The 13,831-nt window shown below is 40.0% G+C and overlaps 1 protein-coding gene across 2 annotated transcripts in view; it reads left to right on the forward strand.

The window, feature by feature from the left end:
- The window catches only part of Jakmip2 (janus kinase and microtubule interacting protein 2), a 142,699-nt gene extending 135,497 nt beyond the window's left edge, over positions 1-7,202 (forward strand). For both annotated transcript variants that reach the window (XM_005069166.4, XM_013112736.3), the window contains 2 exons: positions 4,031-4,096; positions 7,132-7,202. In XM_005069166.4, the coding sequence (XP_005069223.1) occupies positions 4,031-4,096; positions 7,132-7,182 (117 nt within the window). In that variant the 3' untranslated portion in view covers positions 7,183-7,202. The remainder of the gene's footprint in view (positions 1-4,030; positions 4,097-7,131) is intronic.
- Positions 7,203-13,831: the final 6,629 nt, after the last annotated feature.

The following is a 13,831-nucleotide window of genomic DNA, read 5'->3' on the forward strand; positions in this document are numbered from 1 at the left end:
TTGTTCACATTAAATATCTTTTCTAATTATTTCTTACTGTACTCTTCCCTTTTAATCAGTAGCTTAATAGCAGAGTTACTCCAGAAGGCACTGGCCGGGATGTATCAAAGACAACTATGATATAATTATGATGTGTAAATTCTAGAGACCATTGCTAGCTATGTACTAGACATTTATGTTTGGAAGTCCCAAAGTGAAAACAATATGTACTCCTTGTCCTTGTCTCATCTCTCCTTCCCATCTGCTTGGGTCAGTAGAAAAACCTTATCTAAAACTCACTTATGCCTTCTCTGTCCTCTCCCTCAGTAAAAGTAGGTGGCACCACATCCAACTGATATTGGTCCCCACGTGCTTTGAAGTCAGTCTATTTTGTTCACACCATTACAGGCATTTGCAGGATTTCATTATTACAGTGGCTTCCAGGTGTCCCCCCTCCCCCCAGTAGCTTGACTTTTGTCATCTACACATGTATTCAAACATTTCAATGCATTTCCTAGTGGTAGATTCCATGTGCTGGATATCTGTATATACTCACTTCAAGACAAAGGTGATTAGCATCAAGAAAATAATTAAAGTGTATTTTGTTAAATAGCATTAACAAAGGCCCATGGTTCCCCAGGAGCCATGGAAACCACATTGTAGGAACCTCCCACTCTACACCCTTCAGTTTACTACATGAGTCAACCCTGGTTTTGATCACCTTTCCTTAAGGTAATTTCTTGCTCAAGGGCATCTGTGGTCTCTCTTTCCCAGTGAATCAAGTCCTGTGTAGTCTCTTAAGGTCTATCATTAGCTGGTCATCCCTCTCTTAAGATGTGACTGGAGACACATGAGTTCTTTCCAGTGCAAAGCCTAGTGTCACTTGCCCAGAGTTTCTTATTCCTAAGCCTTTGTTTGCCTAATTTTCTACCAAGAATGGCATTCAAATATTCCCATTGTTTGCCTTTTCCATAATCCTCTGCTGGATGAACAAAATGTACCAAACACTCTTGAAAATAGGTTTAAAACCTTGTTTATAATCAGTAAAATCCATGTTTTAAGGGCCAACTGTGTACCAGATGCTGTGAATATGATAGTCACTGAACACATCTGATGTGCCATATAGATGAGAAGGTACAAAGCCACAGCACCAATGAACCATCTCTAAGGAAACCACTAAGTGCTAGGAATAAGCTTAGACAATGTATAAGGGTGCTCAAGTGAGTCAGAAAGGATCAAGCATGTTAGGCCAGGTAGTCATTGGACACCTCTAAAGATCCATGAAAGCCAGATAACCAGCCACACAAAGGTCTCAGAAAAAGGAGCAAGTACTAAGCCTCAGTGTACACCCAAGAGCCCCAGAATAAGTCGGTACAGCTGGTGTGCACAGTCAGACTAAGAGGTGAAGCTGCAGACCATAAGTGATTAAGATGAGTGGAGGGACCTTGCAAGAACCCAGGCCTTCGTTTAATACAACTTTTCCTTTCTCCACCTCTTAGACCCAGGACTGCTGTGACCTTGCTAACCTTATGAAGCTGAGAATAGTAGTGGGGGTCTTATGCATACCCCAACCTGATTGTTTCACATTTCAAGTTCATACTAGCTATATATTGGTTAATGTAGGCAGGACAGAGTTTGATATGATGTAGGGTGGACCAAATAAGAGGCAGGAAGAACTAGTAATAAGCTGTCTCACCAGTCCCAACAAGGGGTGAAGATGTTAACCAAAGAGGGAGGGAGGAAAGGAAGGAGGAGGAAGGATGCAGAGAGAGTATATGAGAATATGTTTGGGTGTCTCACAATGTTTCCTCTTGGTTGGATGACAAGTGTCTAGGAAAGAGAAAGAAATGATCTTACAACAGGCAATGAAGAATAATGGATTCATCTACTGTGTGGATTGGTCTGTCTATAGACTATCACAAGCCTAGGACTTGGAGATGGGTGACAGTGTTTTATATCTTAGCCATTTTCCACCTTTGCTACTTAATTCTGTTATTCTCTGTTTTCCATTCCACCTTATCAAAAGATATCATAGCCCTTTTGGATCAGGAATTAGTTGGTGCTTTAGCTGTATTCTTCAGTACAGGTGTTACAGTCATAGACAGGAAACTGTCAACAAGCACAGAGTTGATGGCTGAATAAGCAATCTCATGGTTGTCTAGTTCTCTGAATCAATATTTATGTCTGTATACAGACACAGGCCAAGGAATTGTGTGCATTTACAAGATGGAAATGCCTGGCACATTTACTGTTTTGTTATGTGGCCTTAGAACGTATGCAGTACCACCGAAGTGCACACCAGCACACATATCACACATATGTCACACACATGTCGGCGCCACCGTATTGCAGGCTCACCTGCATCTCCATCATTCATCAGCTTGTCATGGGGACAACTGGAGCACAAGCCTCCCCTCCTTTCTTTGATAGCAGGGTTTGTCTATCTCAGCGGTATTAAGAGAGATCATCCACATCATTATTAATTTGGGGGAGTAGGAGACTGTCTCCTGCATTGTAGGATCTACTAGGTCTAAGTCAGAAGAGCTGTTGGGTATCTTAAACACAGTTGTGACAATAAGAAATATTTACACAATTAAGTACTGGTGATAGGTATGCAAATTTGCTACTATACTAAAACCTGAAATAATTATGCTTTATAAAATAAGCATACCAGTCAACCTGAAAGATTCTCATACGTTGCCAAATGCCTGCCTGCAGGAGAGTTGAAAATCACGTCCGGCTGACACTTTTTAGAGAGGAGGCTTGACTTCCATGTTGAAACAGTTTTTTCTTATGGCTTCCCTTATTTTCCTCCCCACATTGCATTATAAAAACCTCTACATATGTTATCACCCTAGCAGGCTGAAGGTCACTGTTTCAGCCCCTGCAAGCAGTGATCTGTAAATAACAAGCTTACTATGCGTTACAAGGCACATGAGTACCAAAAGCCTTTAGGCTGTCAAGAGGAATTGTGAGGCTTCTTTTTCTCCCAAACACTTGTCTGTGTAATGCCCTTATCCAATCTGTGTCCTCTCCCTCTGTGGAATGTGGTTGCATAGGCTTTTCTGCATTCCTGACTGCTGTGGTGTTTTGTTACGATTGCTTCATCCCAGCTTATCAGCTTACTTCTGAGAAGTTGTATTAAACTGTACTCGCTGCTGGCTTTTGAGAATTGGTCAATCATGTTTTGTGAGGAAATTCCATCCCCAAAGGGGCTTGAAGCAGGGAGACAAGAAAGACCAACCACTGTCTGCTGTTGCACAGTCAGCTTCAGCCATTTTCACAGCACAAATAAGCAACCAGAACATCAATCCAAAGGGTTGACAGGGACACTCACTTCGTGCTCACTAGTTCTGGGAAATACCACTCTCTTACAATGGCATTCCCACATTTCATCTAAGCTCACTTTCCCCAGGCCAGAAGCAATCTAGCCAAACCCAGTGGTTGTGAGGTCGAATACACACCTCCCCCCTGGGCTAGGACTCCCCTGGTGGTAAGAAAGGCGTGGTTAGTTAGTGGCCTGTTACTGTGTTAAAATTCATTACAAAACCAATTAAATCAAAGCTAAGATTCATTTGTGTTCATGCTTTCAGAAGTTTCTGTCCATGACCACAGTTGTCTCCTTACCTTAGTCATGGAAGAAGCCGGAGTGAACAGAGTTGCTCGCCCCTGAGGCAGTTGGAAAGCAAAGGAAATGAGATCAAGGGAATGGGCAGATGACCTCAACCGCCTTCTGCAAAGCTCTACCTCTCATCAGCCACACAGGCTAAAGACCATGTTTGTAGCATGAGTTATGTGGGGAGGCATTTAAGATCCAAACTAAAGCAGGTAGAAAATATTCTGCTCAAAAATATTACCAGTGACTATATTTTCTCACTATAAGTCTGGATCAGCTTTCTCGAGACAAGCAGAAACCCTGTGGATAAGGAAAGTGCATTTGTGCTATTTCCATGAGCTGGCACCAATATCAATGTTTTCATAGAAAGTTATGTTTTGTGTAATGAACAATTTCCTCAACAACTTAGCACCTAATTTTCCCCATTTTATGCAGAGAATCCGTGACCTAGAAGATAAGACAGACATCCAAAAACGGCAGATAAAGGACTTAGAAGAAAAGGTATGCATTAAACTCCTTTGTTATAATCTTCTAGTGCTGCCGATTTGGCCGCTATACTTTCTTCTTGGTTGTTGTGTCTGGCACAGGCAGGCATAAGTACAGGGAAAGTGGTACCCACGTTCTGTAGGGCACCAGGCAGGCATAAGTACAGGGAAAGTAGTACCCACGTTCTGTAGGGCACCAGGGTTTGGGGTGATGCTGTCCCATCAGCTGCCTTGATAGTTTTACTATATGCAATTTTGATTCCCTTCACTCTGCCCTCCTCATCTCAATTTCCAATACTTTTTTTTCCAAGTTACTCTAATTTCCTTTTTCTTTCAAATGTGTTTTAGTACCTAAAACGAACAATCAGAAAAATCATTTCCCATTATTCATAAAAATCCCTTCCATCCCTGGGCTTCAGTTTCACTTCAACAACTAGTTCAGAAACAGCAGGAGGTGCATCTTCCTGTCATTTCCCCAGCAGAATGAGTGGTGAGACATGCCTTTAATCCTAGCACTCAGGAGGCAGAGACAGACAGATCTTGAGTTCGAGGCCAGCTTAGTCTACAGAGCAAGTTTCAGGACAGCATGGGCTACACAGAGAAACCCTTGTCTTGAAACCCTCCACACAGACACCCCCCAAAAAAAAGAGAAAAAGAAAGAGAAAATTCTCCCCAGAGATTGTTTATGGAAAATAAGTAATGTTGTTCTAACGAGAGCACATGGAAACGATTGAGTTGGAAGAGAAATGGCTCAGTCTGGTGCAGACCTGTCTTGCCTGACAGACCAGAAGCATTCTGCTGGGGTATGCAGAAAGAGAGTAGCATTCTCTCCCATGTACCTGTCTCCCTGACTGGAAATAGCTACCCAAACCCCTGGATTGGAACAGGATGTTCTGCTGTAACTTCCATGCAGTTCAAGAAGACTGCAGCAAACCATCTGCCATTCCTGAGACAGCGGTTACAATTAAGCTCCTCCAAAAATGCATGTGTCATGGTCCATATGTGTGAGGTCAGAAGTTAGTGTGGTCCAGAAGCACCATCAATGGGCACTCACATCCCTAGATTGGTGAGCTTCAGACTGTGATATCACCTTTTGTGTCTATCAAATGGGAATGACAACGCCCACACTGATCTACTGTTACGGGTACCTTGAGGAATAAAATCACATGTGAAAAACAGGAAACATTAAAAAAATAAAGATCAGATTTAATAATATTCTTGTGAAATTTTCCAATCCTTGAAGTAAATGTCGTCCTTCAGATTTTATATCTGAACTTCCCTTATTTCAGACCATTTGGTTCTTCAGAATTGAGTGAGGCAAAGGTGAAATACAGTGACCCAAGAACTACATTTAGTTTCCTTGCAGTTGGTGGAAAGCAGGGGTTGCTCCCAGCTTCCCCGATTTCCCTGTTGGGCTGCGGTGGCTCATTTCCACGCATACAGTTGTGATAAGTCAGAGGATATCAACAAAGCAAGGAAAACAACCTCAACTGTCCATAGCAGTTCATGTGGCCAATGCACTCCACTGTTGCTGTTTCCTTTGCTTCTTATAATTATTCCATGAGGGAGACACAACAGATGTGATAAGCAATGCATCGAAGAAAGTAAACCTCTTACTCAAGATTATATAACCAGTCTATGCAAATCAAGATGAAAGGCCAGAGTGACCCACTTCAGGTCCCACCACACCTCAGAAGCTAAGAATGTTGTAACAAACTGAATACCTCTCATCGCTTCATGCTGAGCTATTATGCCCAACCTTCTCCTTGAAGGAACAGTGAGAAGCCTCCCATTCCCCCTTATTCTCTGTTCCTCTTGTGATGGATGGATCTTCAAAAAATACTTTTGAAAAGCCAGGCTTGGTGGTACATGCCTCTAATCCCAGCACTCAGGAGGCAGAGGCAGAGGCAGGCAGATCTGAGTTCCAGGCCAGCCTGGTCTACAGAGGGAGTTCCAGGACAACCAGCGTTATTACAAAGAGAAACCCAGTCTCAAAAAAAAAATACAGATCCTCCCAAAGCAAATAAAAAACTAACCCACCAAAGTTTCTTTTACAAAATAAGTCATCTACTTGTAAACATAAAATATGAACAAACATATAAATATATAAATAAATGAAAAAATAAGTCATTGAAGACACATGGGCTTTCAGCATGTTATATTTATAGACATATGTTTCAAGAATCTTATAAGTAGTGTCACAAAAGAATTACACAAAGAGCATTTGCAGTGTGTGAATGCCATCCAAAACTCTATTCCAACATGCTGAACGCATAGGACATTCCTAGAGTGACATAATATAAATGTAAACTACAAAGGAAACTCATATTTTAAACACATACCTGGCTTGTGCCATTTTTAAAGTAATACATCATTGGTTTTATTCCATACTACATAAGCATGAGTTTAATCATCTAATTGTTTCTCTAATGAAGGATTATGTTAAAGAGGTCAAATTAGACTATTTTTTAAGTCAAATATAAAGAGGTCTATCTCAAGGTGAGGAGAGCTGGAATGTAACTTATTCATTATCTGAAATGCCCATTGAAATAGAATTATCTTCCATACCAGTAGGAGGAACACACATTCAAATTTGCACAGGACTGCCCAATTTATACTTTTCACCCCTATGCTACACCTTAATACTCTTCCTACTGGGTCTTGGCTCTAAAACCTGTTACATTAACTAAGCAGTGACAGCTTAATAAGCATATATCCCTGATTACAGTTTTGAAATTCCCTCCGATCTCTGAAAAAGAGAGACAATGCTCACAGTAAAGTACAACTCAAGATGCCCACACTCTGGCTCTCATTGCCCTCCAAGACTATATGGAGCTAGACTGCTGCTTTACTGCTCTGTGCTCAGTCTTTCTACGAAGCTTGCAGCCTAAAGCCTAAAGAGTCCCTTGTCACTACTTCTAAAATGTATGGCAGTAGGTGAATGAAATGGGGTGTTTTGTTAACGAGGTAATCTGGAAAGCTGAGGTTTCGTGCTACCTGAATGCTGATGGGCATTGAGACTTACATGATCTCCCTCGTTTTCTTCTGCAGTTCCTGTTTCTGTTCTTGTTCTTCTCTCTGGCCTTCATTCTATGGCCTTGAAGTCAAGGTGCCTCTTAAAGGTAAGACTGCTTTTAACTCAACAATGCAGCTCCAGGAGGCAGCTGATAAGAAGGATGTCGCACCTGTTACTGCATTACATGCTTTTTTCTTCCAAACCAAGCACTTTATTAGCCATAAAATGAAAACTCAGTCCAATCTAGGTTGACTGCTTTTAAAATTTATAGTTGTATGCCATAAAAATGATGTTCTAAGTTTAATTATAGTACCTTAAGAAGTTGCAAAGTCTGTGAGTCTTAGTGTTCTTATGGTGACTGTGCCTCACCCAGAAGCAAGTGTGTCTGTGTATCTACCACGTGAGAAAACCTCATTGCGCCTTTAGTATTTCTCCAGTTTGGAAATGGTAATTCTAAGACTCAGGGAAACCAATTCTGACCACCGTTGCACATCTGTCCCAATCTGTCCACATCAGAAGTCGGGAAAACCTGTTGTAATTTAAGAAAAGCAGCACCCGAGAGAAAGACACCATTCGACAGGGTTCAAGCAGAGTACTAACAAAGCATGAGATTAAGTAAATTCAGATCCTATTTTAAAACAAGATACTTTTTAACATCAATTCAAGAAAAAAAATAAGTTGATGTCTTGTTATGGTCATGCATGGTCTGATGAGCACGTGTATCATCAGTGATTCTAGCTTGTGGTTCTCCGTGTTCTCAGTTCTCACAGAAGTCTTATCATGCATTCATGAGCCAGACCATTTGAGCTAATAGAGTTGATGGGAGGTAGGAATGATCGAGAGCAGGGACTGGTCTTCAGGTCACAGCATAGCAGGTGGTTCTGATGGCCAATCAGCAGTGGAAACCACAAATCTCAACACTCCTGTTTATAAAGGGGGGCTTCCCCTGCATTCTAAATATACTTTCTATAGACCACTTCCACTTTGGTTTACCCAGGGAAATTACATTATGCAGAGTTCCCTTCCAGGCTTCATATTAGTTGTTACTCTTCCAGCAAGCAGAAAGGAGAGAGACACTTTCCCTCTCCACGAATGTCAACCTCATTGCCTCCCTGAGAAACAAACACGTAAGAAGGCATGACCTGAAGTGAAACAAAAGGCTTAGGAAGTTTATGCCCTTGATTATCAGTCCTCTGGCTGTATTTCTTCTTCCAAAAGATTCTTTTTTTAGTCTGAAAACGATCTGTCCGGTGGTAATTTCCCCACACACTAGGAAGACTGAGCCTCCTAGAAGGAGAGCGAGCATAGGGTGTGTAGGAAGAGAAGACACTAGCACAACGCTAGCAGGGCCACAATGTCAGCAAACAGTTCCTCCTCAAAATAAACAGAGTCCATAACATTATTAAAGAGGCAATGCTCCATGGAAATCCAGAAAAGACAAACTAGATCTCGTCAACATCAGGTAGAAAGGGAGGAAACTTCCGTATCACTAACACTCATGCTGTCATGTCCTGGGAGTTGTTCTGAGCAACAAGTGCTTTCAGTCCTCATCCATCGCTCTCCAAGGTAAGTAGCGCTTTTATTCACACTTTACAGTTAGAAACATGGCCTCAGGTGACTGCCCATACCACACAGCTGTGCTAGACAAGAGTGGGGGTGCCCCCTCAAGCCTCATGCTACAGTCGCTTTGAATGGGCGAATCGCAGGGCGTCTGTGCCGCATCCCAAGGACGTTCACATTGCCATGCAGGGGCAGCTTCTTCCACTGTCTCCCGCGTCATTCAGCCGTTGGCTTGTAAAATCACGCTGTGCCATCTCCATGGTTTCTGCTAAGTTTTTGGAGGTTCCTGGGGGAATAATCAAGATTGCCTAGGGCTTCAAGACAGCACGTAATTGGTACTTAGTCATTCCCTCTAAAATGAAGGAATAATGTGGAGAAGCAGCAGCAAATGAGTGTGACGATTAATCTGGTCCCTATAAAATGTATGCCGGGAAAATGACAGCGGTCGAGAGTTGCAGAAGTCAATTACAGTGTGGATTCTGCTGCAGACCAGAAGTGTGACAGTAGACCATTTATTTCCTCTACATGAGTCTTTAAGTATTTACCCGAAGTACAGTGGTGTGTTGAGAGAATAAGTGATGTCATACATGAAAAATACCTATCAAATTGCCTACAAAATAATTAATCTGAAATTCTTATCTAGCTACTATTATTTTTAAAGTTAGTTATTACATTTGTTGATTTTTGTAATATAAATGTGAAAGTGTAACTTTCAGTATTTCTAAACAAGTTATGACATAAATCCAATGAAGATGTTGTCTCTTTTCAGAAAATAATATTTTCTTGATTCATTTATGGAAAACCAGCAACACTACTGAGAGCTGAATGATGTTATTTGTGTCTGAAAAGCAATTTAGATAAAATGGAAAGACGAAAAATGATCAGTCACAGATAGTAAAAGCATACTACAGATAATCTTGTATATACTAAATAAATAATTTATTCTGTTCATAAGCCTGAAACTAGCTTATGTATAAAGATAAGTATTGTTTAAAAATCATTCATAGTTATACATGTTTTCTTTGAGCAGTCCTGTAAGTGATCCCTGGTAGTTTTTAAAAATGCATCATCCTAGCATTTACATCACCCTGATTTTAATTTCTATCCCCAGCCAAAATGGATTAAGGGGGTGGTCATAACTATGTTTTTATCTAGCACTAATAACAGCCCTGTAAAATAAATGCTATTCTCTTATTATATCTTATTATTTTGTGGATCTGCACTCCCATAAAAATTATGCAGATTGAGTGATTTATAAATTTTAAAGTTACTTTTCATAGTTTGGAAGTTAAGAAGTCTCCATGCAGTGATTGTCAGGATTTACGTTCAGTAAAGGCTCAATTTCTGCTTCCAAGGTGACACATTGCTATGTGACACTATGTCCTCATATAAGAGAAGGAATAGAAGGACAAAAAGAATCCACTTAGTTCCCTCAGGCATTTTATGGGATAATCATCCAGCCCAAGATAGTATTACCTCCTATGTCAGTAGAGAAGCCAAGGAAGCCTCTACCCTCTGGCTTCAATTGGGTCTCATTCAATATTATGTTTTCACACTCATACACCCATTGATTAGTTACAAACAATTCTCAATGTCATTTTCTTTATCAGTAAAATAGAGATAACAATGGCTATCTTTTATTGAATATCACATGAATTTATTGAATAATAAATTCATTTTAGTTCTGAAAGAATGAAAAGTATGAGTGCTGTCCCTAGGTTTCCAAATGATGTGACTGGTTGAATGATAGTCCTTTAAGATATTACAGGCTTTGACAAATGATAGTTGCTAAGAGAGAGGCAATTTTCTTTGAGAGTGTGGTCCAGTGTAGGTCAGCCACATTCCACTGGATAGTCACCATCCAAGAGTAGAACAAATTGAACTCCACAGGTTACAAAAGTATTTGAGAACAAAAGTTAGGGAGGTAGGGATTGGAGTTGGCATGGAAGGAGTAGGAGAATTGAAGTGAATGTTATCAAAATATAGTATATAATACTAAAATCACAAATTAGAGGTGACATGCTCTTGTTTCAGAGCCTGGTGACATATAGGGGTTCAGAGTGATAGCCTCAAGTAGTGTGCTTCAAAGAAGGAATGTAAAGGTTGACACTTGTAAGTACTTGCTTAAAAGAATTTCTGTGACCCTCAGTGTGATTCTGGATAGTTGAAATTATTGAATTTGATAGCAATAATAATTTCCTTTAAAGATTCCCCTTATTTGAAGAAATGTAAAATCCTAGAAAATTGCTTATAAACTAATTGTTTAAAAAAACTAGCATGTTCTAGCTGCAACAAGTGTTATCTAGCTAACTATGATAGGCAGAAATTATAGCTATTATGGTGGCGATAGGTACGGTTCCAACACTAGGACAATTAGAGCAGGAGAATTGTGAGTACAATGACAGCCATGACCAAAATTAAAAAGCAAAGAAAATGAAAAATGATATATGCCTATGATCCAGAATATATAATACAATCTCTCATAGATTATAAACCAAAAGCTTTCAAGTAAATGCCTTTGGAAGAGAATATACTTATTTATTCAGACACAAAAACATTTCTCTAAAATATTATGTATAGGTTAGGATGCGATCTCTTTGCTGGGGAGTAATGATTACTTTTCTTTTTTTAAAAAGGATTATTGCATGTTATGTGTATGGGTGCTTTGATAGCAAGTGTATTTGTGCACCACATGCTAGAAGTAGAAGCTAGAAGCAGGCACTGGGTCTCCTGAAACTGGAGTCACAGGTGGTTGTGAGCCACCACTACATGAGTGCTGGGAATCGAACCTGGGTCTGTTGGAAAAGCAGTCAGTGCTCTTAACCAAAGAGCCATCTCTCTGGCCCCACAAATGCTATTCTTAGAACTAGTTGTTTGAGGCTCTGGTAGTAGTGAAATGGAAATGTGAATTGAGCCCTCTCTTTTCAGTTCAGTCTCATTTCCTTCTTCATCCTTTAAATAATTCCTCAGTGTATTCTCCCACTTTCCACTCACTTCTAGTACCTGAAAATCCTGCCCAGTTTAAAACTTCAATCTCAGATTCGATTTAATCTCACGTCTTTTCTTATCCTATCTTAGTCAAGGTCAGATACCCCTGAAGACAAATGGGCTCATGATTTGGCTGTAGATCCTGTGCCTTCCTTCCATCCATGGGGCTCAGTGTTTACTGAGAGGAGAGAGCAGCAGCAGAAAAGAGATCCTGCTTCTGAGTGATTGTCACAATTTCACTGGCTTTGATTGACCAGGTCTTTGAATTCTTTTCTTGGAAAGGTGACCAAAGATTGGCCATCCTGAGAGTATGCATCAAACATGCATGAACTCTTCAAAGGGCCATTCTAAGAATACCCAGTGTGTTTGTCTCAGCCTATCTGAGACCCAACCTTCTCCAGTGTTGTTCTGGATCCATCAGTGGCTCCAGGCCACAGATTCTTGCTGGGAAGGTCATCTTTTGTTGAAGCATAAGCAGAACTAATAACACTTCTGCTCCCTTCTCTACTCTATCCTCCACTCAATTCTCTCTTCTGAAAAACAAGAGAAGAGACAGAATTATGTATATCACCAATCTTTTAATTGCCTGTTGGCAATGCCCCTCCTTCCAGTGTATTCTCTTTCATTTTTTATTCATTCATTCATTCATTATTATATGTGTGTGGGGGTTGGTTCTTCCTTTTTCACATTGATGAGGCAAAATTTCTCTTCTGTGGCTTTACTCTGTACTACAGGCTAGATGATCTGTAAGGTTTTAGTAATTCTCCTGTTTCCATTTCCCATATCTTTATAGAAGTGCTGGTGTTACATATAAGTGCCACAAAATCCTGCTCTTAATGGGTTCTGAGGATCCAAACTCAAGTCATCAGGCTTATCCAGCAAGTACTACTTTTACCCATCTGCTCATCTTCTGTGCCCTCTCTCATCATACCCTCACCCCCTCATTCATTGTATATCTTCCCCATGGTCTACTCTGTGTCTACACACTCCTTTCTAATCTAAGTCTTTGGAGAAAAATGTTCACACAAACATACATTACAGATACATCTAACTTGTACCTAAATCAAGAGTTTGTCGGTGCCTCTATGCTCTTGTGTGCCTCTATGTGGTGATTTGAAAGTGTGATTGAGATACAAAATGCTTCATAATCTTTCAATTTGGATCTTGGTCAACATTTCTGGGGCAACAGCATAATCTCTCTACAGAATAAATGTTTTCTTTGCTTATTTAGATGACAAAAATCCTTGCTTAGAGAAACTGAATAATTTTTTGCAACAACAGAGAATTTCTTTCTCTATCCATGTCATTCAGAGTGAAGGCCTGTCCTTAAGCAGGGCATGACAGCATGTCCTCTTGTGCCATCTGTGGCTTTCGCTGGGAGAGAGAGCATTATAAACGAGAGTTCTATTTAAGTGAAAAATCCAGACAGTAATACTTAACTTGGAACATGGAGAGACCACAGCTCATTTTCAGGGACAGTTGAGAATCAACAGAAAGTCTGTACTGCAGAATCCTCAGGAAGTTCTCCTGTCAGTCTCTAGGGTGAGAAAGTCTGCCAGCAGTTGTAATTACAGAATAGGAAGTATGACATAAAAGTAAGTCATAGAAAGTTGTAGATAACATAGCTTTTACTACATTAACTGGAAATAATGGTAATAGCTAACATATCTGAGTACTAACTATAAAAACCTGTTACTTCTTTATATGTATCTTATTTCAATAAATCATGGATAAATAACCTTTTTCTCCCTTAAAGCAACTAAGCCTAGAGATATTACATGATTTTTCCAAAAAAGCATTCAGCACAAAACAGACAAGAAAAATATTGTTTGTGTCTTTCTTTTTTAAAGTTTGTTTTGGGTTTTTGCTTGGTCCTGGTGCCAGAGATTGAACAAAACTTGTCTTGTATAAGAGTTTGCTTTTTTTTTCTGACTTAGCTATTAACACAGATGATGGTGGATAACTTCTTTTCCTCTGTCTTACAGAAAAATCAAGAACACAGATCATACCCCCAGAAGGCATATGCTTTTAAACCTTCAAAGATGGCAAAATTGTTTACACCAATGTAAGGGAAATCAAAAATAAGAACTACCCTGTAGCCAAGACTGTGCGCTTTAAAGCCATTATTCAAGGTTTCTTACTTGACAGTTTATAATGACCCTGTTGAAAAATCTACATTATATGCTG

This window comes from Mesocricetus auratus, unplaced genomic scaffold (genome assembly GCF_017639785.1).
Source record: "Mesocricetus auratus isolate SY011 unplaced genomic scaffold, BCM_Maur_2.0 Super-Scaffold_6730, whole genome shotgun sequence".
Lineage (NCBI taxonomy): Eukaryota > Metazoa > Chordata > Mammalia > Rodentia > Cricetidae > Mesocricetus > Mesocricetus auratus.